Source organism: Megalobrama amblycephala, linkage group LG22 (genome assembly GCF_018812025.1).
Source record: "Megalobrama amblycephala isolate DHTTF-2021 linkage group LG22, ASM1881202v1, whole genome shotgun sequence".
Taxonomy (NCBI): domain Eukaryota; kingdom Metazoa; phylum Chordata; class Actinopteri; order Cypriniformes; family Xenocyprididae; genus Megalobrama; species Megalobrama amblycephala.
In genome coordinates, this window is record NC_063065.1 from 33,782,172 (window position 1) to 33,808,142 (window position 25,971).

The window sequence follows — 25,971 nt, forward strand, 5'->3', positions numbered from 1 at the left end:
AGGTAATTATGGAATATACATGCATATCTGACAGATTTTGATAACTGAATGGATCATTTTGCATGTGAAGGCTCACACGATGAAATAATGTTTAGAACTTGTAAAGAGTTTGACAGTTTCACTGAGAATCAACTCAGTTTTGATCAACAAGCCATGTGCATTTAGTTATTGTAGACAATTGTATTAACTCTTTTGCATACATGTGCCAAAACACATGCAAACTAATGTGAATAATCAAACAGCAGACACTGATTTTCACACATTGTGATTGTGGTCTTTAATGGTCAGGCAAATGTTAACACTTTGATGATGCAATACATTCAAACATCAAACGGTGCTCTAGCAATGTGGACTTCACCGCATACAGCGCTTGACACTGGAAAGTGGAATTTTTGCTTCTTTCTGAGAACTTCAGAGAGAGAGAGAAATGTGCTTTGAAGCGTAACACTACTGCAGACATGGCAGGGTGACAGCGGGGACAGGAGTGAGAGGGCATAAAACAGCAAAACCAAACATCACACTCTCCTACGATTAACACAGATTTCTGTAAAATAACAAAAGGTGACATTTTTCAAACAAAGCGATGACAAAACAAAAAGGAGCGGGCCCAGAGAACAAAAGTGTTGACAACAGCGCTCGCAGGACAGACGGGCCCGTCTAAAGTGTGACCTTTAAACACCGCTGTTATTTGGATGAGTTTAAATGGCAGCCGTGGCCTCGGACTCTTTGGGTCGATTGAGGACCACGTGTTCCAGCTGTCCAGAGTCTGACACGTCGTAGCTGGTCTTGTACTTGGCTAAGATCTTCATGAGTGGACGTAACTTCAGCCACCACTGTTCCTTAGGGATTCTGTGACTGAACACACAGAATAGAGTGTCAGATTATTATATAAGTATATATATATATATATAAAAAAAAAATGATCCTGTTTAACCCTTATAGGGTCTTTGGGGTCTTTTTAGACCCTAAACAATGTTTGCTCAAATAAAAAATAAAAAAATATCTTTGTCCAAATGACATGAAACTTTGTACCGTTGTTAACACTTTCTAGATCTACAAAGAAAAAAAAAATTGGAGTGATAGCTTGTTTTTATGTTACTGTAAAAAAAAAAGGCACACTCAGGGTCTTCGGGGTCTCCACAGACCCCAGGCAACAAAATGTAATTTTGTTATAAAATAATTGTTTTTTAAAAAACAAATGTGATTTTACTCTGTTTATTAATGTTTTTACTTCATATTTGTGCAGTTTTTGGAGGATTTCTCATATCTTTTAAATTTATATAAATTAATAAATAAATATTTTTTATACAAAAACAGCTTTTTATGTAAAATTCACCTTATAAAAGACCCACATTTCTAACTTTCATTCATGGGGATAATATGGATAATTTGACATGGTTTAGTGTTAAGATTTTTGCCCATCTTTTGGAAAATGCAGTTTTAAAAGTAAAAAAATTATCACTTTAACCAGTAGATGCTGCAGAGCTCCACTATTTGCTATGTGCCATTTGACTGACTGAAAGACATCTTTTCATAAGTTTTTTTTGTTGGATTCATATCTAAATGTCATGAAATCACAATTATAACAATAAAAATTACTTTTTGTCAAAGTTTAGCATTTTTTTTTACTGAAAAAATAAGTATTTAAAAAATGTTGATTTTGAGGAAGAATTTTGTCCAATTTCTAAGTGGAGTCTCATCATAATGTAACAATAGTGAAAAACAGATTTTTTTCATTACAAAAAATACTAAACCTTGACGAAAAGTAGCCTTTATTGTTATAATTGTGATTTCAGAATATTTAGATATGAATCCAACTGAAAAAAAAACTTATGAAAAGATGTCTTTCAGTCAGTCAAATAGCACATAGTATATAGTGGAGCTCTGCAGCCATCTACTGGTAAAAATTAGTTTTTTTTTTACTTTTAAAACTGCATTTTCCAAAAGATGGGCAAAAATCTTACACTAAACCATGTCAAATTATCCATATTATCCCCATGAATGAAATTTAGAAATGTGGGTCTTTTATAAAGTGAATTTTACATAAAAAGCTGTTTTTGTATAAAAACCTATTTAAAAAAATATTTTTTAAATTTATATAAATTAAAAAAATTAGGATAAATCCTCCAAAAACTGTACAAACATGGAGTAAAAACATTAATAAACAGAGTAAAATTACATTTGTTTTTTTAAAAAACAAGTATTTTGTTACAAAATTGCATTTTGTTGCCTGGGGTCAGTGGAGAGCCCGAAGACCCTGAGTGTACTTCCCAAACGAAGACCGCATAAGGGTTAAGTAAGAACTGTGGTGTGTACATACACAAAGTCGGTCTCATCTTTCAGCTGAACCACAGGCTGGAAAACCATAGCACGACGCCGCATGCCCAGCAAACAGGCTGAGTCCTCTGAGTTAGCAAACACTCTCCCTACAGACACACACACACACACACAGGTTCAAACACGCTCACACAATCACCACTGTCTTGACATCAGACTGTTAAGCATTTCAGGAAATGTTAACTCTTTCCCTGCCATTTCCTGGCAATCCATGTTTTTACTGTAATCCATGTGATTACACATCTTCTGAAAGAGTACAGAATCTCTGGATCAAAACACAAGTTAAAGAAGAAGCAGAAACAATTTTCTACAAGCATTGCTTACACACATGTTGCAAGTTTTAATGCAACTTGCTTACTATTCAAGTGTTTTTGTTTAAAAGCAGAAGGCTCTGTTCTTTCTTTTGATATACTGCATGTTCAGATTTTCATAGAACAAAAGCATTCTGGGTGCCATGAAAGTTTTGTGAAAATTATCAAAAATGCTAGCACTGATTTACAGAGCCCTGCACATGACAATGAAAAAAAAAAAAAAAATAAATCGTGCGCACAATTTACTAATTCGTTCCCTTGATTTACTAAATCATGCACATGATTTAGTAAATCGAGGGATCAAATTAATAAATCGTTAGCCTACTATTTTTTTTCCTGCATGTCATGTCTGGGGCTCCATACTGATTGGCAACTTAAAAAAAACACAAAAAAAACCAACGCTGGTAGGGAAAGAGTTAAAAAGATTCTGATACAGTGTCACAGTTTGCATATGAGAATAACTGCATTATATCAATAAATAACAAATAAATGCATGGTTTATATTCAAACATTTACAATAGTGACCGAACATTTACAATAGTGCACAATATCTATTTGCAATTAAAAAAAAAAAAAAATTAAATTAAATAAAATGTATTTATAAATGTAGAGGAAATCCACAAAAAAAAAAAAAAAATAAATAAATAAATAAATAAAAACTTATGGAAGCTTGTTTCTGCCACAGAATAAAAAAAAAGTAATTGCAACATTTTATCTCACATTTGTGACCTTTCTTGCAAATATAAGTTTATATCTCACAATTCTGACTTTTTCCTAAGAATTGTGGAATATAAACTTGCATTTGCAATAAAAAAAAACAACAAAAAAGTCAAAATTGTGACAGAATTGACTTTTTTTCTTTCGCAATTAAGAGTTCACATCTCAGAATTGTAAGGAAAAAAGATTTTTTTCTCAAATTAGGGTGTGTTCACACTTGACACTTGAATTCACAAGTTTGCCTGCCCGTTCAGTCTGAATGGTTAATGGTAAAACAAACTTGGCTTGCTGTCCTCGAAGCAGGCTCGAACCCGAACCCCCCTATAACAGCACTGCATAGAGGGAGAATAAGAGAAATAGAGGAGGAGATGGGGAGGAGGAGGGATGCTGGAAGAATTGTCGCTGTGATGACGCAGTGAATGCTGCTTATACACTCGTAATGACTGACAGGACTGAATGTTTAGGCTCCTCCTGAACCTACGTTTGAAACTACATTTAAAATGAACCCTGGTGTGATTGCTCTGTTAGTGCGGTTCATTTGAACATGTGTGAATACTGCCATCCGAACCCTGCTGCGCACCAAACAAGCGGATCGAGACTGCTGAAAAAATGGGTTTCGGTCCATTTCCAAATGAACTCTGGTGCGGTTCAAATGATACAGTATATGAACACAACGCGGACCAAAGACATGTAAACTAACCAAAACAGGAAGATGAGACCCTAAAATGGACAGAATCCTTACGCACTTAGGTTTTTCTGATCATAGATGCGAGTTTGCCCATCACAGGCATCAGAACCTCCTCTCTTTGCAGCAGATCTTCGTTTATGTGTGACGGAGAGATTCTCGCCACTGTTTTGACTCCTTTGCACATTTTATAAGCTCTTCACGAGTTCCCAGCTGGCCAAAATAGCGTCATATTTAGGCTTCGCACATACAACGAGTGCATTTATCTCAGCACACAGCATTGTTTTGGATGTTCGGTAAATACCGTCTCAAAATAGGTTGTGAACATATCCCTATGACTTAAGGTTCGGTATCTTTTGGGACCAAAACGACCAAATGGACCAAACAAACCGAACTACAAGTGTGAACGCACCCTTAGAAAAAATGTGAGAATTAGGAGATTTAAACTCAAAAAAAGTTAGAATTGTGAAAGAAAAAGTTGCAATTATCTTTGTATATATTTTTTAATTCTGTGGCGGAAACAAACTTCCATATAGACTAGTATATTACTTTAGAGTTAATATTTACAATGACACTAAAGCTACACCATGATAATTCACTAATACTCTTTGAACTAGGATTAGTTCCACTTTCAATTAAAATTTTCCTGATAATTTACTCACCCCCATGTCATCCAAGATGTTCATGTCTTTCTTTCTTCAGTCGAAAAGAAATGAAGGTTTTTGATGAAAACATTCCAGGATTATTCTCCTTATAGTGGACTTCAATGGGCACCAAACGGTTAAAGGTCAAAATTACAGTTTCAGTGCAGCTTCAAAGAGCTCTAAACGATAGCAGACGAGGAATAAGGGTCTTATCTAGCAAAACGATCGGTCATTTTCCCTATTCAACTTACGTAATGAACGCAGCTTTTTGAAGAATACGGAAAGCGGAAGCACGTGCAAGGCGATCATTTGTGTTTATAAAGCATATACAGTTGTATTTTGTTCCAAAATGACTGATCGTTTCTCTAGATAAGACCCTTATTCCTCGTCTGGTATCGTTTAAAGCCCTTTGAAGCTGAACTGAAACTGTCATTTTGACCTTCAACCGTCTGGTGCCCATTGAAGTCCACTATAAGGAGAATAATCCTGGTATGTTTTCATCAAAAACCTTCATTTCTTATTCAACTGAAGAAAGAAAGACATGAACATCTTGGATGACATGGGGGTGAGTAAATTATCAGGAAAATTTGTATTTGAAAGTGAACTAAACCTTGAAGGACAGTCTTTCACTAAGGTCACCAAATCAGACTGAATAAAACACAAATGTTTACCTTCATCTTTATTCATCCACAGGCACAGCAAAAGGAGTAAAAAAACACACACACACAAAACTAGCTGAAAAAACTGCGGCGACTGTACAGTAATATTTCAAAATCAAGTCAATTAAGCTCAAGGACTATGTTGAGTACTATGCCACATCAGTGGTTTATGTGTGCAGTCATGATTACACTAACAATATGACAGTTACTGAGTGCCTTGTGTACAACAGCACAGGTCAACAAGAAGGTCAAGTGGTGAAAACCGCTTCAGTAAAATTTACTTCATTATCACATGAAACGCATAACTGTTGTAATTTATACCTTGTCTGTAGCTTTCATTCAGTTTTTTGGTGATCCACTGCATGGCCTTAGCAGCGATTTTGGTCCCAAAGTTACGGTCAAATGGAGAAGGAGCTCCACCCTTGTGAAAAATAAATATTAATGAATTAATAGTATACAGTATACATGTATAAATGCAGTTATCCAACACAAGTATGATCAACTGACTGTTAATGTCTGTTTCTGTTTATAGATTAGAGCTGTTCACATATTGTATTAAGCAATCATAATTACTCTTGCTTGTTCACTTGAATTAGCAGGCAAAAGAAAACGGTATGTCTGCTACAGAATATTGATTAATTCGACTGGAGTTAAATGGTGCCTGTAGGCCACTGTGTTTTTTGATTTATGATTTATGTGTCGTACCTGCTGCATGTGACCCAGAACATTCTTCCTGCAGTCAAACACTCCCCTGCCTTCCTCAGAATAGAGCTGATAGATGAAGTCTGTGGTGTAGTTTTCATTACTGTTCTCATTCCTGCATGAACACAAGCACAGACAAACCGGCTGAGTGAGGAGCGGCTGTTGTGACTGACAGTATGCCTGAGGCTCTGCTCCCACATCTCAATCACACTGACCCAAAATACTCTCATCTGAGCTGAGACGAGACCAAACATGAGGGAATGAAGCTAAATACAGAGACAGAGATTCTGTGCTGCATGATATACAGAAAGACTGACAGAGATAGATGAGAGAGACAGACAGACTCTAAAAAATCCTGGGTTATTTTTTCTACCCAAGTCCTGAGTTGAGCTTTTTGGGTCATTTTTGAGGGGGTTATTTTTCCAGTGTTTGGGTAGTTTTTGTTTTACCCAGATCCTGGGTCAGACATAACCCAGGGGTTAAGTTATTTTTATTTTGCAGGGTTTTTGCGCCACTATTCAGGAAAGAGCAGTGCAGCTCCGTCAAACTGGTGCATGTCTTTGGTAAAATACACTAATACGCATTTTATTTTATCTAAAAAATTTGTTATTGTTCTGTATATATAATTTAATTTTATGCAAAGCAACATACAGGGATTTCGATGTGAGTCACATAAACGAGTGTCGCGTCGGTCTTTTCGCATGATGAAAACACCTGATGCCTTAAATAAAAGTTTCTCCGCCAAACGTAAGCCATCTCCGGCACGAGATCCAGCGCTGTTACGGTGGAAACAGGACAACAGAGACTGCACGATTACACTTCGAATTACTTCTAATGGTTTCATTTTTACTTCTAATATTTGTTAAACAAGGTTAAATGAAATGTAATTGTTTTTAATTTTGTGTGTATGGTGTAAATTTACACCATGAATTTGTGTGTATGGTGTAAATTTGTGTCGAAACTAATTGTTTTGCTGCTCATTTTGGCCAGGTCACTCCTGTGAAAGAGATTTTTAATCTCAGTGAGTCTTTCCTGGTTAAATAAAGGTTATAATAAATGTAGGCAATATGTATTAAAAAAAATATAAAATATGCTATACTATAAAATGTGATTGAACATAAAGGAATTGTCATGCATATCATGTATGAAGTAAAAAAAGCTGGTATTATTGTAAAAATGAATCAAGCCCATTATGCTGGGTTAAATAAACAACCCAATTTGCTGGGTTAAATAAACCCAACATGTGTTCTGTCCTCTATTTACCCAGCCCTTGGGCTGAAATTGGGTTGTTATTCACCCAGTGTTTTTTCGATAGATAGATAGATAGATAGATAGATAGATAGATAGATAGATACCTCAGGACTAGTCCTCTCTGAATGCTGGTCTTCATTTTCTCTGTCAAGTGCTCTACATTCGACTGAAGCAAAGAGAAAAGCAGTTCCTTCATTTAACCAACAGATGGCACTAATGCTCACTGTTTAATAACGTGCACTAAACTTGGCACTAAATCAAAGTTTATATAACCATATGTGTAATTATGCATAAATCATGTTACGCAATTTATTTCAATACTAGGGCGCTGGCGGTTAAACAATGTGCGTGTGCTAGTAACCTGCAGGTCTCTGATGTCAAACGGTTCCTCATAGATATAAGCAGCATCTGCTCCAGCCGCTAGACCTCCAACACTGGCCAGATAACCACAGTAGCCCCCCATTGTCTCGATGATGAACACACGGTGCTTCGTACCACTGGCAGACTGCTTGATACGGTCACATGTCTGACAAACACATGCACAATTAGTCATTTGGTTTCTTGTAGAGTAATGCTACAACCTGCTGAATCACAGTCATGCCAGATTGGCATGCAATGCAACAAGAACAACTTTTCAACAAATGCAACTTAAAATGTCTCTTCTTAGTAACTATTATGAACAAAAAACATGGAATATTTACTTCTCATGTAAATCTAAGCCAAGATCAATTCTTTTGCATTTACAGAGAGCTTTTAGGAAGATAAACTACACTAAAGGGGCTTTTAGGAGCTTATTGTACATGACATTATGAAGCACCTTCCAGACTGACAAAACAATTTATGATACACAATAACACTCCTCATCCTAAACTGTATACAACATTAAATGTGTTATTCCAAAAATATTGCTGTTTACACTGAATTATTGTATTACAGAGCATCTTTCTGAGACATTCTTAGGAAACTCCATTATGTGTGCAATGTGTGTGTTCCCATTTACTAGTGCTATAATTAAATCAGTCACAACTAGTTGACATATTTTAGTCTTGCTTATTGTGTAATGTAAAATAAATTGTATATACAGTACAGTCCAAAAGTTTGGAACCACTAAGATTTTTAATGTTTTTAAAAGAAGTTTCGTCTGCTCACCAAGGCAACATTTATTTAATTAATAATACAGTAAAAAACAGTAATATTGTGAAATATTATTACAATTTAAAATAACTGTGTACTATTTAAATATATTTGACAAAGTAATTTATTCCTGTGATGCAAAGCTGAATTTTCAGCATCGTTACTCCAGTCTTCAGTGTCACATGATCCTTCAGAAATCATTCTAATATGCTGATTTGCTGCTCAATAAACATTTATGATTATTTTCAAATGTTGAAAACAGTTGTGTACTTTTTTTTTCAGGATTCATTGATGAATAGAAAGTTCAAAAGAACAGCATTTATCTGAAATACAAAGCGTCTGTAGCATTATACACTACCGTTCAAAAGTTTGGGGTCAGTAAGAATTTTAATTTTTATTTTTTTGAAAAGAAATTAAAGAAATGAATACTTTTATTCAGCAAGGATGCATTAAATCAATCAAAAGTGGCAGTAAAGACATTTATAATGTTACAAAAGATTAGATTTCAGATAAACACTGTTCTTTTGAACTTTCTATTCATCAAATAATCCTGAAAAAAAATATTGTACACAAATATTTCGTACAATTGTACACATTAAATGTTTCTTGAGCAGCAGATCAGCATATTAGAATGATTTCTGAAGGATCATGTGACGCTGAAGACTGGAGTAATGATGCTGAAAATTCAGCTTTGCCATCACAGGAATAAATTACTTTGTCAAATATATTCAAATAGAAAACAGTTATTTTAAATTGTAATAATATTTCACAATATTACTGTTTTTTACTGTATTTTTAATTAAATAAATGTAGCCTTGGTGAGCAGACGAAACTTCTTTTAAAAACATTAAAAATCTTAGTGGTTCCAAACTTTTGGACTGTACCGTGAATTCCAAAAGTAATGTGACGGTTGTAGTGATGTTTCCTAAGAATGGCCCATTAGCAGACAGAAAGGAGTTTTTTTCTTCTTCTCTTACCTCCACAATGGCATTGAGGGCAGTATCAGCCCCGATACTAAGGTCAGTGCCGGGCACATTGTTACTAATGGTTGCAGGCAGCATACAGAGCGGGATGCAAAACTCCTCATAGTGGGCCCGAGCCTCATTCAGCTGCAGCAGACACTCTAATGCCTTTGGCAGGTCAGCACAACACAGCAGGGGACCACAGGGGACAGGACAATGCACACATTAGACCAGCAGAGGGAGTACTGGTGCAGGAGCGGACCCTGTTGATCGGACACCCACCGTGTGATGGCCGCCATGGCTTCCGACTGGGAGTCGAGGGGAAGAGGAAGGGGGTACAGATGGGGATGGGTTCGACGTTTGCACTCACACGCACACAGGGCAGTCATGTGGCAAGACACTGAAGCTAGAAGGCAGGGATTCTGCACACTTTTAACAGGCATACTGTAGCAGCAGCGAGATGATTCAGTTCACACATCAACATTCGAAATGTACAGCAATAATGCAGTAATGCAACATCTGTATGATGAATTGCGGCTGGTCTTCTTCCTTACATCCATTTGTATACTAAAGTATCAGTATATTTAAAGGGATAGTTCAGCCAAAAATGAAAATTATGACATGATTTACTCAACCTCAAGCCATCCTAGGTGTATAATGACTATCTTCTTTCAGACGAACAAAATCGAAGATATATTTAAAAAATATCCTGGCTCCTCCAAGCTTTATAATGGCAGTGAATGGTAGTGTTTTAAAATCGACTTAAAGTCGACTTGCGCCCCTGACGTGATGATGTATCGTAAGCTTAGACACCTAATAGGGCTGTGCAACAAACTCAAGCTCTTCTTCTCATATATCGAAATCCTACGACATTTCTCTTTAAAAATGATCATTTTAGACTTCTAATTCATGACCAGTGTTTTGTTTTGCTCTATCCTCTATGTAATGCGTCGGGTCAGAGGTCACTCTTCCGTCACAAATCAATGCATACGGCCTAGTTAGCTGGTCATTATAGTCAATAAAATATTAAATATGGATATTTTTCTTACAAAAACCCATCGCTTTGCTTCAGAAGGCCTTTATTAACCCCCTGGAGCCGTATGGATTACTTTTACTATGGATGGATGCATTTTTTTGGCTTCAAAATGTGGCTCCCCCTTCACTACCATTATAAAACTCGGAGCCAGGATATTTTTAAATATATCTTTGATTGTGTTCATCTGAAGGTAGATAGTCATATACACCTAGGATGGCTTGAGGGTGAGTAAATCATGGGATAATTTTCATTTTTGGGTGAACTAACACTTTAAGGGATAGTTCACCCAAAACTACTCACCCTCATGCCATTATTGCTATTATTTCCTCCATAAAACACAAACCACAATGTTTTCCAGAATTATATATGAATTGGGTACTATATTCCAAATCTTCTGAAGAAGTACAATAGCTTTGTGTGAGGAGGAACAAACAAATTTAACCCTTAAATGCATGACTGTTACGCCAATCATTCTTACATATTCGGGTCTTTATCGACCCGGATCTATATCTAACACGGAAGGATCTCTACCTGTCGCGATAATATAAAACTCCTCTGATATTACAATAACAATTACAGAAGAATAAAATAAATCATATTTTGTTACCTTTTGGAGCTTGAAAGGGGAGCAGATTTTGAGCAGTTTGAGCAGATGTTTTATGCCATCATCACTGTCCTCGTCAGAGCTCATTTGCCAGTAAATTCAGCAAATAATGGGCTAGTTTTATGTTTGAGGTCACGAATATGAGCCCATTCGCGATCTCAGACGTATTCTCAAAACTATATAATTTTCAACACCTTCAAAATCAATATTTCGATCGCTAACCGCTTCACCAGATCCATCCAGTAACAGTTACAGTCATATTTTATTGCTTTCAGTACTTGTTCTGCAGTAAATCGCTGAGCCATTTCATGTTTTTCTTATTTCGTTTTCTGTCTGAATGAGTCGTCACTTCAGCATTGTGTATCAGACATTGCCACCTTGTGGAAAAAAGGTGAATTGCACTTATTCCGTCATCTAAGATTCAATTATTGTTGTGCAGAAAAAAATATATGTACACTCATACACACCTCGGGTCGTTTGCGACCCTATGCAATTTTTTACAAAAAAATGAATACAAAAATAGGCATTCTTTTATAATTTTATGATTTTTTTCTTGTTATATTCTTTATAATGAATTGACTGAGGAATACCAAGAAGGTTGATGTCTAACTTTAAAAAATGAACGAGGAGGAGGGTAATGAATGACGTCCCGGGTCACTAAAGACCCGAGGTATGCATTTAAGGGTTAAGCCATTATTTGCTGATAATTTTCAAACATGGCATGTCAATATGTAAAACACAAGGTTTGACATCAATGATGCATTATGGTTAAATGTATGAGAGAATGGTATTTGGGAGCTGCAGAGGAAGAGAAGATTTACAGTTTGGTGTTCTTCATAAATAACTCTAAAGGCCCTTTCACACTGAATGCGAATGTTCGCCGCGATGCCGCTCTTGAATCGAAACAATAGATCCCTATGGGGCTATTCACACTGGGCGCGAACATTCGCAACACGAAAAGCGAGGATTTTTTTTCCGACCTGTGTGTTTTTTACCCCGTCGCTCCGCGATGAAACGGGCCATCCAATAGAGTGCCTCAGGGATGACGCATTTTTGTAGGCAAAACCCGGAAGCGAGTTAGCATTTTAGGACTTCCGGTTCCAACGCCCCAAAGTCAGTGGGTTTTTTGAATGGGTTTTTGCTAAATCGCCTGAAATAAGGTCTGTGGTTAACAAAGCCTCTAAATACTTTCACGTTTTGATCTATGACATAAAACACACCAGTTATAACCCGCTTGTGATTTTTTTAAACTTTTACTGTGTCTTAAAATCGGCGGTTACTAACAAATTGCTAAGAGGGACTACTTCCTTTGGCGGGGACTTTAGACGTCATCATTAAAAATGGGACATTTGGACAGCATTTCTCATGAAAAAGTGGATAAGTATTCATAACAGCACAGATCATAATCAGCGAGCATGTTTATAAATAAAGTTGTTTTCTAAATAAAGTGTGAGGACGCTTGGTGGTGACGACGTTGATCCGCGACTTTGGTGTGCTGTAGTCCGTTTATAGCCTACTGTAAGCCCTTTATATCTGATGACTTTATTTAGGCTTCAAAATGTATAAATGTTGTGTTAACTTGTAAAGATTATCTTGATAGACAAAACGTGTGTCATAACCCTTTGTTAAAAACAGAGCTTATTTTCTGTGATTTTCCAAAAGTCTATGGGAAAAATGCATAGGCTTTCGATCGAGGGAACCCGTGCGCCGCTAACTTTCGGGTTGGCCTACAAAAACACGTCATCCCTGTGGTACTCTATTACAGTTGCATCTAAAACCACATGCTCGGAGCAGCTGCTGTTGCACAAAAGAGCGAGAGTGGTGGTGCTGTTTCGAAAACTAGTGTAAACAAACACCAAAGAAGAGTATCCAGGAGGTGATTATCATTGGTATCTGAGAACAGATTTATTCTCACATGTTCTTTATACAGAATATAATTTCTATTAATTTTCCACTGAATTATGTGATCACTGTCCGTTTTCTTCCATGTGCACGAGTGTTATGATTATGAGAGCGCGTTTTACATCCATCAATCATCATGTAATCATAGCCTATCTCCTGCTCTTCCGTATATAAAAATTGAGAGAAACATTTTTCTACAGATAAAATAAGATAAATAGACATATGACTATGACAATATGTTTTCTGTTTTTTATGCAGCTAATGGTATTTTTTTATTACAATAAAGGATGCTTATGGCAAGCAGATTTAGCATTCAATCCAAATGTACAAAGAATGCATGTCTGCCCATTATCGAATCAAAAACCACTTTAGATCATATCAGAAGTTATTACAATAACTCGATGATGGTTTAAAGTGCCTTTTGAGCAAAGACATTAATAATCATATACATTTTGAAATGTAGCTTGATGCTAATTGTACCTCTAATTATATTTTATGATGTATTCTTGCAAGCATTATAGATTTCTTGCAAGCATTATAGATAGACATTCTAATGTAGTAACTTTATTCATCTTAATTTAATGCTGTATATTATGTAGCAGGATGATGTTAAAGCCACATACAAGACACATACATGAGGACAAATGCATTGTTGATCAGCGCCACCTAGCGTGCAGATGATCAGTTGTTTTGCGTTCGGTGCGAAAGGTTCGTTCATCTGCTTTTTCGCATCGCGTTCAGTGTGAAAGGGCTTTAAGGGTCAGGAAATATTCTAAGTGGTCAGAATATAATAATATTTGTTTTTAAAAGAAAATGAAAGCGTATCTTATGCATATAAGCTATTTTGTTGAATGCATTACTGTGTTAAACGCTTGCAATAAAGAGAACGAGTCTCAACCAGGTGAGAAAAAAATAATGCCAAGGTAACATAACGGATCACTTTCCACAAAAATGTAACTAAGTTACTTTTTAGCAAGTATCGCAATATTGTAATGCATTACTTTTAAAAGTAAATTTTGATTTTTTTGTATTAAAAAGAACAAGGTAAACATCCAATATATCTTTAAAACACCTCTGGATTTCAGTTCCACAGACAAGATAAAGTTGAATTTGTAAGGACAAGAGGGTGAACAAATGACCAATCATTTTTAGCTGAACTATTTCTTATATGAATAAAGTTAGTTTGTATTGGCCTGTGCTTTTGTAGGGCTTCATTTAACCCATTAACTATGAAACTATGCAGACAGACTCCAGTTCAGCCAGCATTAGCTGGGGTCAGTGATTTGTTATGACGGGTTAATGCAGTGTGATCATAGCACAGCGCAGGCTCAGTCACATGACAGCCACAAAAAAGCAGAGCTCAAAACATGCCGCCATCATGTCATCTCCACTTACCTGTTAGCTAACGACTCGCCTTTGCGTTTACCAGCCAAAACATTAATGGGTTAGTGTAGATATGCTTCAGGATAAATATCACAAAACATGTCCAGGTCATATTTTACCCCAAAGTCGATAAGGAATAATATTTGGCGAAAAAAAAAAAAAAAAAGCCTAAATATGACATTTCTTTGTGAGATTCATCCTTCTTTTCTTAAGGATGCTCTTGGCTTGCGTGCTTGTTAAAGTAGTTAATTTTGTAACATCTTGTCTACTAAGATGCCTTCATGTGGTTTTGAAGGCAGCACAGATGTTTATAAGTGTCCAATTTAATTTTTTTTTATCCTATATACTCACAAATGAGCACTGTAGACACTAAATTGTCTAAATCTCACTTGAATTTATTATTTTAGATCATTACACATGACATTACGGTGTCTTGGATGCCTGTATGAAACCAATTCCCTTAAGTGGTGCCTTCATACACGATCCTGTTGAGAAACTGACTGACCTGGCAGTAAAGGAACTGACTAAAGTTGCGGTCACGATAGCAAAATTTTATTTTTTGTGACTAAAAACATCCATTGTCAATGGTGTGGCAATGTATGAAGCACAGCTCACACAGAAGTCACTTTTAATACCAAGCAGTGAACCTTTTGTCCTCACACAAAATTCAAGATCCTGTTGAAATTACTAGATTTCGCCCATGAAAATTTTCCGAACTGCAGAAAATGTGACCGCACCTTTAGGTTACGGAAACCACTGCTGCTGGTAGCTTAATTGGCTGGTAAACATAAGGCGGAGCCTCTGTGATTGGCTTGTAAAGAGAAGACAGAACCTCTGATGTGATTGGCTGGTGGGTGGCGTCCACCATCCTCACTTACATCAGTGATAGCGTTCAGAGCCGTGTCTGCGCCAATGCTGAGGTCTGAGCCGGGCACATTGTTGGAGACGGTGGCCGGCACCATGACCATTGGCACACACAACTCCTCATAAGTCCCTGCGGGCTGCTAACAACTCCATGATCCCCAGGTAGGCCTGCAGGGCAGAGCCGGGGATTTAGTGAACCTCCACCAGTGCAGGAAACGGGGATGGAATGAGGGGACAGAAAGGAAATGAGAGAGAGAGAGAGAGAGAGAGACGAGGCAGGATTGGGAAGGAACCAAGTGGAAAGCCATGGCCATCACGACGGAGAGCATGAGACAGAGGATCCACTCCGTACACACACTTCAAATAGAAACATTTGTTTAAAATACATACACACACATCCTGATGATGTCTGTATAGAAAGAGAGAAGATGAGCCTGAACTCAGCAGCATGAAATGACTTCAGAAAAGCAAGGGAGATATTCTGCAATTGAAGGTTATTAATCAGTCTTTAATGGCATCATTTGTCTTCTCAGCTGTGTGAATGTTATATTCCAACAGCTGGAAGATAACCAGTGCCTGCTAAGAAGGTGATTATCACCTCATTATTGAATGCTTTTGGATGTTCATTATGAAAAGCACAGGAGCACAGGAAGTTGAGTAAGCTTTAGGTGATGCTACATAGGAAAAACATGATGAAAAGGGCAGGCAAGTTAACAAAACTTAGTCATAGACTTTTTAAATTGAGAATTAAGTTTTATAAAACTAAATGTACAGTCATTAAAGTGTAAAATTATATATATATATATATATATATATATATATATATATATATATATATATATATATATATAATTACATTTTAAATAAATATTAATTAAAATATTTAAAAATATTACTTTTCTTTTTAATAATTTAATAATGTTTAAGATAAAATGTATATTTAATTTTATATATATTTAATATATAAATAAATGTAATATATATATATATATATATATATATATATATATATATATATATATATATATATATATATATATATATATATTTATTATGCAATATAAATATTAACACCAAAGCACACTACTTTTTTAAATCATTCATTAAAATGACCACCCTGTCAACACACTTAAATGCAAGATAAAACATCAAAACGACTAAAGCCTGGGCTGGAAAACATACCTCAAATCCTCCGATCACTAACAACGCATTGATGTTATACTTCCGCATCTGTTCTGCAATTTTTTCAATGTGCTTTGCAGGAAGCGTTCTGCAAATTTGAAAACATTGTAGAGAAGCACTAAGCACAACACAGCACATTACATTCAAAATCAGCTGCATTACTGAAATCGGCAGGCAATATAAACTTTGTATATGGGATAAATACCGTTTAGTTCCCAGGAGGGATCCACCCTGGCCCGTCCATCCACCTACATCTGCCCATTTGATCTCTTTTATCTGAAAAAAGAGAGCGGAGTGGATCAAAAATGTGTTGGGCCAACGTTTTCATATAATGGTGCTTTAAAACTGCAAAATGCGAATGAGCAGCTTAGTTATCTACATGGGTAGCTATCCTCAAAGGGGTTGTTTACACCATCCTACTTTCAACTAAAAACAGAAAACGTATGTGTTTTGGCCGTTTATTTACACGACAATGGTGTTTTGAGTGCCTGAAAACGCAAACGCATGAAAACGGGTTTCAAAGTGCAAGTTTTTGAAAATGATACCATTATCGTTTAAGTGTAAACTACTTATGCATATGCGTATTACATGTTTAGTCTAAGGGCCCTATCAGACACCCGGTGCAATGTGACGCCAGGCGCAACGCAAGTATTTTTTGCTAGTTTCAGCCCAACGCAGTTATCATTTTCACGTCCAACGCCATGTTGTTTAAATAGCAAATACACTTGCGCCCATTTGTTTGCCCATGGGTGTGCTGGTCTGAAAACAAGGTGTGTTCAGGTGCATTGTTGGCGTGTTGCTATTTTGAGGCAACTGAAAACGACAGTGCCAATGACCGACTGAAACCTGGTCTAAAGTCAATGGTGCAGTTTTTTTTGTTAAAATAAAAAAATGCCATAATGTACATGTCATAATGCATAGTCATAACTCGTCAGGTTGAGGGTGTCTAATTTCCGCCATGTAAATATTAATCCGCCATGTCACGAGCCACCTAGCTTTTAAAGGGAAAGGGCAATGAGACTCTGATAGGTTTATTGCACGTAACGCCCAAATCACACCCATGACTCATTAAAAGAATAGGTACAACCCTTTTGGACCATGCACCTGGCGCGCCGACCATTTTTTCTGTCGTTAAACTAGCAAAAGAGGATTCGGACACGCTTTAAGTGCACCTGTGGCATGCGCTTCAGACTATGTGCTTAGATTGTTATAATAGGGCCCTATAGGTGCACAGTGTTTTACTACAAAGTGACATCCCCAACTACTGGCCGGGCAGCTTAATACTGCATTTTTACTCATTTTTGCGGATCTGTTTGAACGGGGATCGTTTTTTCGTCTGTATGCGAAAAAATACAATGGAAAAACATTTCCTTTTTTAGTACATCATTGTCGTGTAAACGTACCCGTAGGGTAATTTGTTTTTTTAATGTAGTTTTTCAAATGGAAATGCAAATGGGTTAAATGTGATCACCACTTATGTGCTTTCTAAATTCACTGGTTTATTGGATTAAACTGGCTGAAGAGATCATAATGGAGATCAGCCATGGATGAGACATCTCTTAGTCAAAAATAACAAGTTCATGTTTCAGGGCCGTGCAGAAAATAACAATTCAAAATCGCTAGAAGTTGTTAAAAGAATATCAATTTTGAAGCTATTGATAATAACACATATGGATTTGATGAGGCACTGCTTACTCTACCCGAGTTTGTAATCCTCCTTGCGTTTGTTCAACAAGACGATTAGTGGATCATGTCTTAATCTTCACCAGAGCCCAGCCCATGTAATGTAATTAATTGCTCGGTGTTTATCTCGATTCCTCCAACAGCTCTCGGCATACGGCTAATGGGATTACACATCGCCCCCTATCAGTACAGCGTGGTACTACAGTGGTAAATTGGTTTATGTTAATCCTGTCGTGTTCTGCGTCAGAGCAAAGAGCAGCAGTGCAGGGCTAGAGGTGGCAACGCTGCTGTTTTCAACACCTACTTGGGTTAAACGTCTTAATGTGTTGAGTACTTCTTGCTCTTAATGCAATTACTGAAGCAGTACATTTAGCACAACTGGATGTGGACAGTGTTTGTGTTCACATTTGTATATGTGGCCTGTAAAAAGGGTACTTTTAATTGAAACTTGATGTTAATATGTGGTAAATGTGCACACAACAAAACATGTGTGCATGTGAAAATATGAATTAAATATGAATATACACTACCATCAAACGTTTGTGTTCGGTAACATTTGTTAAAGGATTAGTTCACTTCAGAATGAAAGTTTCCTGATAATTTACTCACCTCCATGTCATCCAAGATGTTTTATGTCTTTCTTTCTTCAGTCAAAAAGAAATTATGGTTTTTGAGGAAAACATTCCAGGATTTTTCTCCATATAATGGATTTCACTGGGGTTCAACGGGTTGAAGGTCCAAATGTCAGTTTCAGTGCAGCTTCAAAGAGCTCTACATGATTCCAGACGAGGAATAAGAGTCTTATCTAGCAATTTCAATGACCATATATATATATATATATATATATATATATATATATATATATATATATATATATATATATATATATCCGCCGTGTTATTCTGTCATGTTTTCTCCCTTTCTTTCAAAACCGCGACAAACGTCTTCCTTCTCTGCAGAATGCGATATATCCGCTAAACCAATCACAGCGCACCATTCCATGTACTGTAAACAGTAATGGCGGCGCTCTGAATACACGCGGCATCCTAGTTTTACTTATCTACATTGTAATTTGCGATCAACAAAAACAGAAAAATGATTAATTTTGACGCCATTGATGAACCTGTGGTGGTTTCTGTGGTGGGAAAGAAATGTAAGTCATCGAAATCTAATCATTACGTGAGGAGATTAAGAACATGAGGCACTCGGGAGGAGGAAAAATGCCGGCTGTTGCTTGTTCCACGACAGCATCAAACTTCTGTTGCGGCCCCCAAAACTGAATCATGGACAGTTTTTAAAAACCGTTTGACCAAGAATGATTAATTAAAAGACTTAGTCAAAAACAATGATGTCGGACGATTCTGAAGTTGGAGGAGAAAATGAGACGGAGTTTCTTTTCAACTGAAGAAAGAAAGACATAAACATCTTGGATGACATGGGGTTAAGTAAATTATCAGGAAATTTTAATTCTGAAGTGAACTAATCCTTTAATGTTTTTGAAAGAAGTCTCATATGAAAGAAGTCTTTTATCATCCATCCTACTATTTATTTATTATCTACATGTTCAATCAGGACTACATACAAAAAGACATGATATGCATTTTTGATTTGGCGTTATAAACGGTTTCCCCTTGGGGTCCAAGTGGGACAAGATTTTGTTCATATGTAAAGCTTGTTTGTGGTTCTTGCGTTACGTCTCCCAGAATGTTTCTTGAATTTAAATCATACTGGATGATTCTTAAAAATGGAATGTAAAATAAATAGTTATTTACCTGTCCCTTATGGAATCCTTCAAAACCGTCATTAACAGCAAACATTTTGTGTCCCTCGGAGATGCCCACTCTGACAGCAGAGCGCACGGCTGCGTTCATGCCCGCCGCGGGGGCGCCCACGTTCAACACAGCCACGTTAAAATTGCTCTGAATGGGGGATGAAGACATAACATCTCTTATTACTCTGACAAATATGACAGTAAATTACATGTAGGTCATTTCTCGAGCATTTGCAAGCATAAGGCTTCAGCTATAGTATTGACTTATGTTCAGTTGTCTACAATAAATACAACAAGAGTCCTGCTGGATATATACATGGTCTGACGTGAAAAGTAAACTAAAATGGCAGTATTCATTTTATAACTAGCAGAAATGTCTATAGATTTGAGGTTTGGTACTTCTTATTTATCATCATGTTTTTGTTTTTACCACTCAATGCCTATTAAGAATTTAACAATGTTTCCAACCAGCCGTTGGCATTCATCAATCTGTTTTCCATTCCAATAGGCACAGGGTAATTTTTGTTAACTCGACACACAGCCCAGAGCAAGAGAGAATGATTATTGACTAAACACTTCTGGACAAGCAGCCCTTTGACTTTTCTGACTGTGATGCAGCAGCTTTTCCAATCAAGACTCCTGTTCTCTGGTCTACACCAGGCTTTTAGAAAAGCAACAGAAATCATAATATGCATCTCATCCAGGGGGTTGGGACTCACGAGAGGACCTCAGCCAAGGGGCCCCCAAAATAGCTTCAAATAATTTAAAATATTATATTATTAATAAAATATTATTATTATTATTTTAAGGCAAGACACCACACGTATTAAATGTTTTAGCTTTTTTTTAAATGTTATGATTAAATATGGAAATAAGGCATTATTTAAATATGCACTAGTTTGCATAACATTCTAAAATAGAATGTTAGCCACATTCAAAATCCACTGTTTTTTTTTTTTTTTTTTTTTTATGGAACTAATGATGTTCTAGTTATGTGAAGAAATTGTGAAGAAAAAAAAAAAAAAAAAAAAAAAAAAAATCATGCTAATTCATTGGTAATAAAAAGTGTACACCTTGAAGAATAATCAGTTATTGAAATGTCTGGAATTATGGGATTTCCTTATTTCAATTATTTATAATTATTTTATTTAATTATGTTATGCTCCATACAGACTATTTATCAAATCTAAGCTGCAGAAACTGCTTGTATTCGGCAAAAAAAAAAAAAAAAAAAGTTATTGATGTCACAATCATAATTATTAACCATGTTTACACTTGTTTATCAATGAATATTCAAAATTCAGCAATTGATTAACAACAGTGTGAAGTGGTGTGAAGGGTAACCAATCACAAAAGAGGTCATTTGCATAAAGATGCACTAAAGGTAGAGTAGCAAAAATAGCCTGTTGGTGGGAAATTGTCAAATTGTTGTTGCCGCCATGATGCTAATGTGTCATGTATGGTTGTCAAGGGATTGCTATGTATTTCCTAGGGTGTTTGGGGAAATTGCCCAAAGTCAAAAGAGTCCATTTCAAAAACTCTATGATATTATGGTCTCTAAATATTACTTGCTTCCTTTAATATGGATCTTATCATTAACTATGTGAAAATTGTAATTCCCGATCACAACAAAAAGTGGGCCCTTTAAGGACATCGTGACATTGAGATGATAATAGCTGGATAATAGAGTTAAAAATAACTATCCACAAGCAGAAATATTCACACAGGATGTGTGACAGGACTAATTAATTTTGGTTTCCTCAGGAAACATCTGCTAGGGGTGGAATTCTGTCTCACAGCATGTACTGAGGGTTGTGAAAGCAAAGTCTGGTCCAACAGCATGCTGATGGCAGTCAACAGAGGTGTTTGAGATCACCAGGCTAAAACAAACAGTGTCCCTCTGAGGATGCGACACTCACGTGAGGAAGTTCAGACTCTGGTTTGCGGTGAGCCAGCAGTTTGTAAGTCTTCAGGTTGTTTTCAAAGCTCCTGCATTTATACACAAACAAATAAGTGTTATTGATATATTTAATAACATATGATATAGGGATGCACTGATATGGAAATTTTGTCTGATACCAATAACCGATAATTCTTTATATTTGGAAGCCAATAACCGATATATTGGCGATATATAGATAAAATATAAATCTTGATATACATTTTTCTAAGTCTGATTTCAAAAAAACAAAAGGCAAACAAATACAGAGAGCAACTGTTTTTTTTTTTTTTTTTAACCCTTAACTGCAGAAAACAAGGAAACTGCAAGGAAATATTTTCAATGAATATTTACTAAATGTAGACAACTTTGAACCAGTTTAAAGTTTCCTTAACTTTTAAAATTAATTTTACATTCCTATGGCAAATTGTAATGCCAATATCGTTTTTCAAGGCAAAAGAACTCTCACATTTTAATAATTAGACCTAATTTTCTTATATATTTTTTTCGTATTTGTCATCCTAAAAATTAGTCACGCACAGAAGCCTTGCACACTGAGTCTGATGCATAATAATTAATCCATTGTGAAAAAATTCGTAAAACAATACAAAATGGAATCTTCAAGCAGTTAGGAAGATTTTGTTGTCCTCTCTCTTCTTAAGAGAAAAAGAAAGAGGAAATATTGGGTCCATCCAATCCTGAGATTGCGTAGAGAGGAAGGAGAGTTCCACCTCCTTATTAAGGAGCTGCGGGATTATCCCGAGCGATTCAAAGTTTACTTCAGGATGCGTAGCTCAGTTTGAAGCTTTGCTAGCGATACTGGAGCCACATATTAAAAAGAAGACCACCAATGTATATGTATTCTGCACTGTGTTTGTCATACAGTGCTTTGTGTTGAGAGACGAAGTGGATCAACTTGTCAGAAGCCATTCTGGATTTTGCAGTTCGCTTGTACGGTGGATCTGAAGTGTCAAAACACCTCTCGAAAGAAAAATTGAAACAGATCCGAATATGATGGATGAAAGTTTCGGAGGCAGAGTGTAAACGTGATTGACACAACGTGAGGTCATATAGTCACACTCGGTGTGCAAGGACCTTAAAGACTTTTAAATTGTTATAAAAAAAAATTAAAAAAAAACTATTTCAAGTAAATGTTGTTCTTTTGAGCTTTCTGTTCATCAAAGAATCCTAAAAAAAGTATCACAGTTTCCATAAAAAATTATGCCGCAACTGTTTTCAACATTGACAATAATAAGAAATATTTCTTGACCACCAAATCAGCATATTAGAATGATTTCTGAAGGATCATGGGACACTGAATATCAAAGGTGGTGGCGATTCTCGGGGGATTTCAACCTCAAAATCTTACCGACCCCAAACTTTAGAATTGTAGTCTACATGCCACTCATAGTCAAACTACAATCAAGCTACTAAAAGTAGTTAGCAACACTACAAGATACAAACAAAATGTAGCAAAAGCACCTGCCACGTAGCCGCACGGCCTCTTCAAATCTTTTCTCATCCATGGCCTTCTGCACCTGCTGAGTCTACAAGACAAACAAAAGCACTTCCATTATAATGATTTTATGACATACGATTTGTTGGGTTGAAATAAATCTAATTTTTGTTACTATAATGAAGTAATGTAAATCATCCTGTCCAGACATATTTTTTATTAAATTAAATGTTCTTAAATATTTAAATATAAATAAATGCAATTAAATTCAGCTCATAGGGATGCAAATGCCAGAATGATTCATGAGTGCTGCAGTAATGCTCAGTTCTCATTTCTCTGCTGAACTGCGTGAGTGTGATCTTTATTATCACAGCACTAAACCCGACGTGGCATCTGTCCAAGCCTTACCATCTGCACACACTCCATGAGGGGCAGCCGCACAGACTGGTTCCCACACAGAGACACCACGCAGGCTGGCGTGTTTGCAGTGGTCTCAAGCAGCGCCAGAACCGCCTCCACACCCATTCGACTGGCCTGACAACAAACACAAAAAAGCATTGCAATCTGTAGTGCTTTAGCCTGCTCTAATGCAATCTTCGCTTTATGCATAGAAATTGTTTCATATTCTATGTAAACAGAAAATGGCATTTTAAATCACCCTAGGCCAGGGGTTTACATACTCTTCCCTGCACTGAGAATGTGTTCAATAAAGATATTCAAAAGGGAATACTGTTTGTGTGTTATTTGTTATTTAGCAGACTGTGTTTGTTGTTGCTTATTCAAGGACCAAGGGTTAATATACTTTTCCAAGCAACTGTAAGTGTTGTTTGTTAATCGACAGCGTGCCACAGAAGATGTTCATAAACATAATGTTGAAAATACATGGACCACTTAGGAAAAACCTTGTCTTTCTGTTCCGGCATAATCCTTTTCTCAATTCCCCAGGAGCACATGCAGCGTGTGGACATCAAATCTGTTTATGTACTTAATGTAAGCCCTCCCCAACCCTCCTGTTTTTATCCCAAAGACTTTCTCACCAGAATCCTGTCAAAAGCTGAGGGGGTCCCTCCTCTCTGGACGTGGCCCAGGATGGTCACGCGCGTGTCGAAGCCCAGACGCTGAACCACCAGCTGTGGGAGTAATAAAGAAGATTTAGACCTGAATTCTAGGAATCAAGGGAATTTAGAGGTTTTAGGTCATATTTTGTCAACAAAACTTCTTGTCCATCATGCACGATAACATTTAATTCCAAATAAAGCAAATGTCTATGAGCATTTTGAATTTTAAGAACAAAATGTCTCCATAATGTTTTTTTAATCTCAGTAAAATATGAATTTTAAACCCAAAATTGAAATACGGCATTTACTCAGAACAAAAAAGGAGTTATTCATAGCATCAATGTTCAAGCTGCTCTTTTCCAAACAATTAAGTCAACTGTGACCACACCATTTAAAAAAAAAAAACAATAAAAAGATGTAGTTATAAGATTTACTTAAAGATTTACCAACTTAAATTTTGGTCTGTTCCTAACACAAAGCTATTGTATGGTTTATAGTCGTATGGACCAATTTTACGATACATTTGTTTTTTGTTTGTTTGTTTTTTAGATGGCCCTTGGTCACAATCCACTTTCATTGTATTTAAAGGGATAGTTCACCCAAAAATGAAAATTCTGTCATCATTTAATCACCCTCATTTTTTTTTCCAAACCTGTATGAATTTCTTTCTATACTAAAAAAAAAAAAAAATACTATGGTAAGTAAATGGGATCAACTGTTTGGTTACTGACATTCTTTAAAATATCTTCTTTTGTGTAGAAAGAGAAGAAAGAAATTCATACAGGTTTGGAACAACTTGAGGGTGAGTAAATGATGACAGAATTGTCATTTTTGGGTGAACTATCCCTTTAAGAGAGCTGCATTAACATATAACATCTCCTTTGGCATTCTACTGAAAAAAGAATGTCACATGAGACGTTAATGAGTACATGATGCTAGAAATTACATTTTTTGGTGAACTATTCTTTTATGTTTTGCTGAATTTAAATTTTATACAGTATAAAGTTATTTAATGATAAACCTTAGTTCAAGCACAGAAGACACAAATCAATGGTAATACTGCATGCATTCAGCAGAAAGATTCACAAGAAAGCTGCAACACACATGCAGAGATAGAGAAATTTAGCATTTTAGCATTTAGCATGCTAGTCAGTAAATTATAACCCATTTTTTAGTGGTTAGTGTTAGAGACTGTGTTAAACATTGTAAATAATTCAACTCCTGTAGGACCTTTTTCAGGGTGAGGAAATGTACTTCCGTTCACTCAATAATCTGAACAAAGAAAACATAAATGTTTCCACAAGCACGACTATAACTCGATTTTTGAATGAAAATGTAAAGAAGAAAATGTAAAGAAAATCCTGTTAATTTCCCATATTTCTAAGATATTTTGTGCCAGGATAAGGCTTGGGTTCCCACGCATGTGCAGTAAATTACCCCTGTGTCTCTATGATATTCTGGAAAGTTTTTCAAATTTTTTGTTGCAAGTGTATCATTCATGTCAGTTGCACAAATAAAGTAGGACAAGATGTGCAATGAATTTTACAATTTAGGGATAGACGTTTTTAAAAATAAAGTATGAGCAATACTAATAGTGGCGCTTACCTAATGTTTCTTGCAACACAAAGTATTCTAAAAAAAAGAACAGATAAGACTGAACTGTAAAGCACTGGAAATGTGCATGCTCCTGC

General features: G+C 36.2%; 1 protein-coding gene across 1 annotated transcript in view; it reads right to left on the reverse strand.

Annotated features, from left to right (window-relative positions):
- Positions 1-252: 252 nt before the first annotated feature.
- pfkpa (phosphofructokinase, platelet a) overlaps positions 253-25,971 on the reverse strand; it is a 37,738-nt gene continuing 12,019 nt past the window's right edge. The window contains 15 exon segments of the mRNA XM_048174012.1: positions 253-855; positions 2,321-2,426; positions 5,675-5,774; positions 6,059-6,170; positions 7,411-7,472; positions 7,668-7,832; positions 15,206-15,316; positions 15,318-15,359; positions 16,374-16,461; positions 16,579-16,649; positions 19,829-19,975; positions 21,747-21,816; positions 23,249-23,313; positions 23,631-23,756; positions 24,260-24,352. Of these exon segments, the coding sequence (XP_048029969.1) occupies positions 699-855; positions 2,321-2,426; positions 5,675-5,774; positions 6,059-6,170; positions 7,411-7,472; positions 7,668-7,832; positions 15,206-15,316; positions 15,318-15,359; positions 16,374-16,461; positions 16,579-16,649; positions 19,829-19,975; positions 21,747-21,816; positions 23,249-23,313; positions 23,631-23,756; positions 24,260-24,352 (1,515 nt within the window). The 3' untranslated portion in view covers positions 253-698.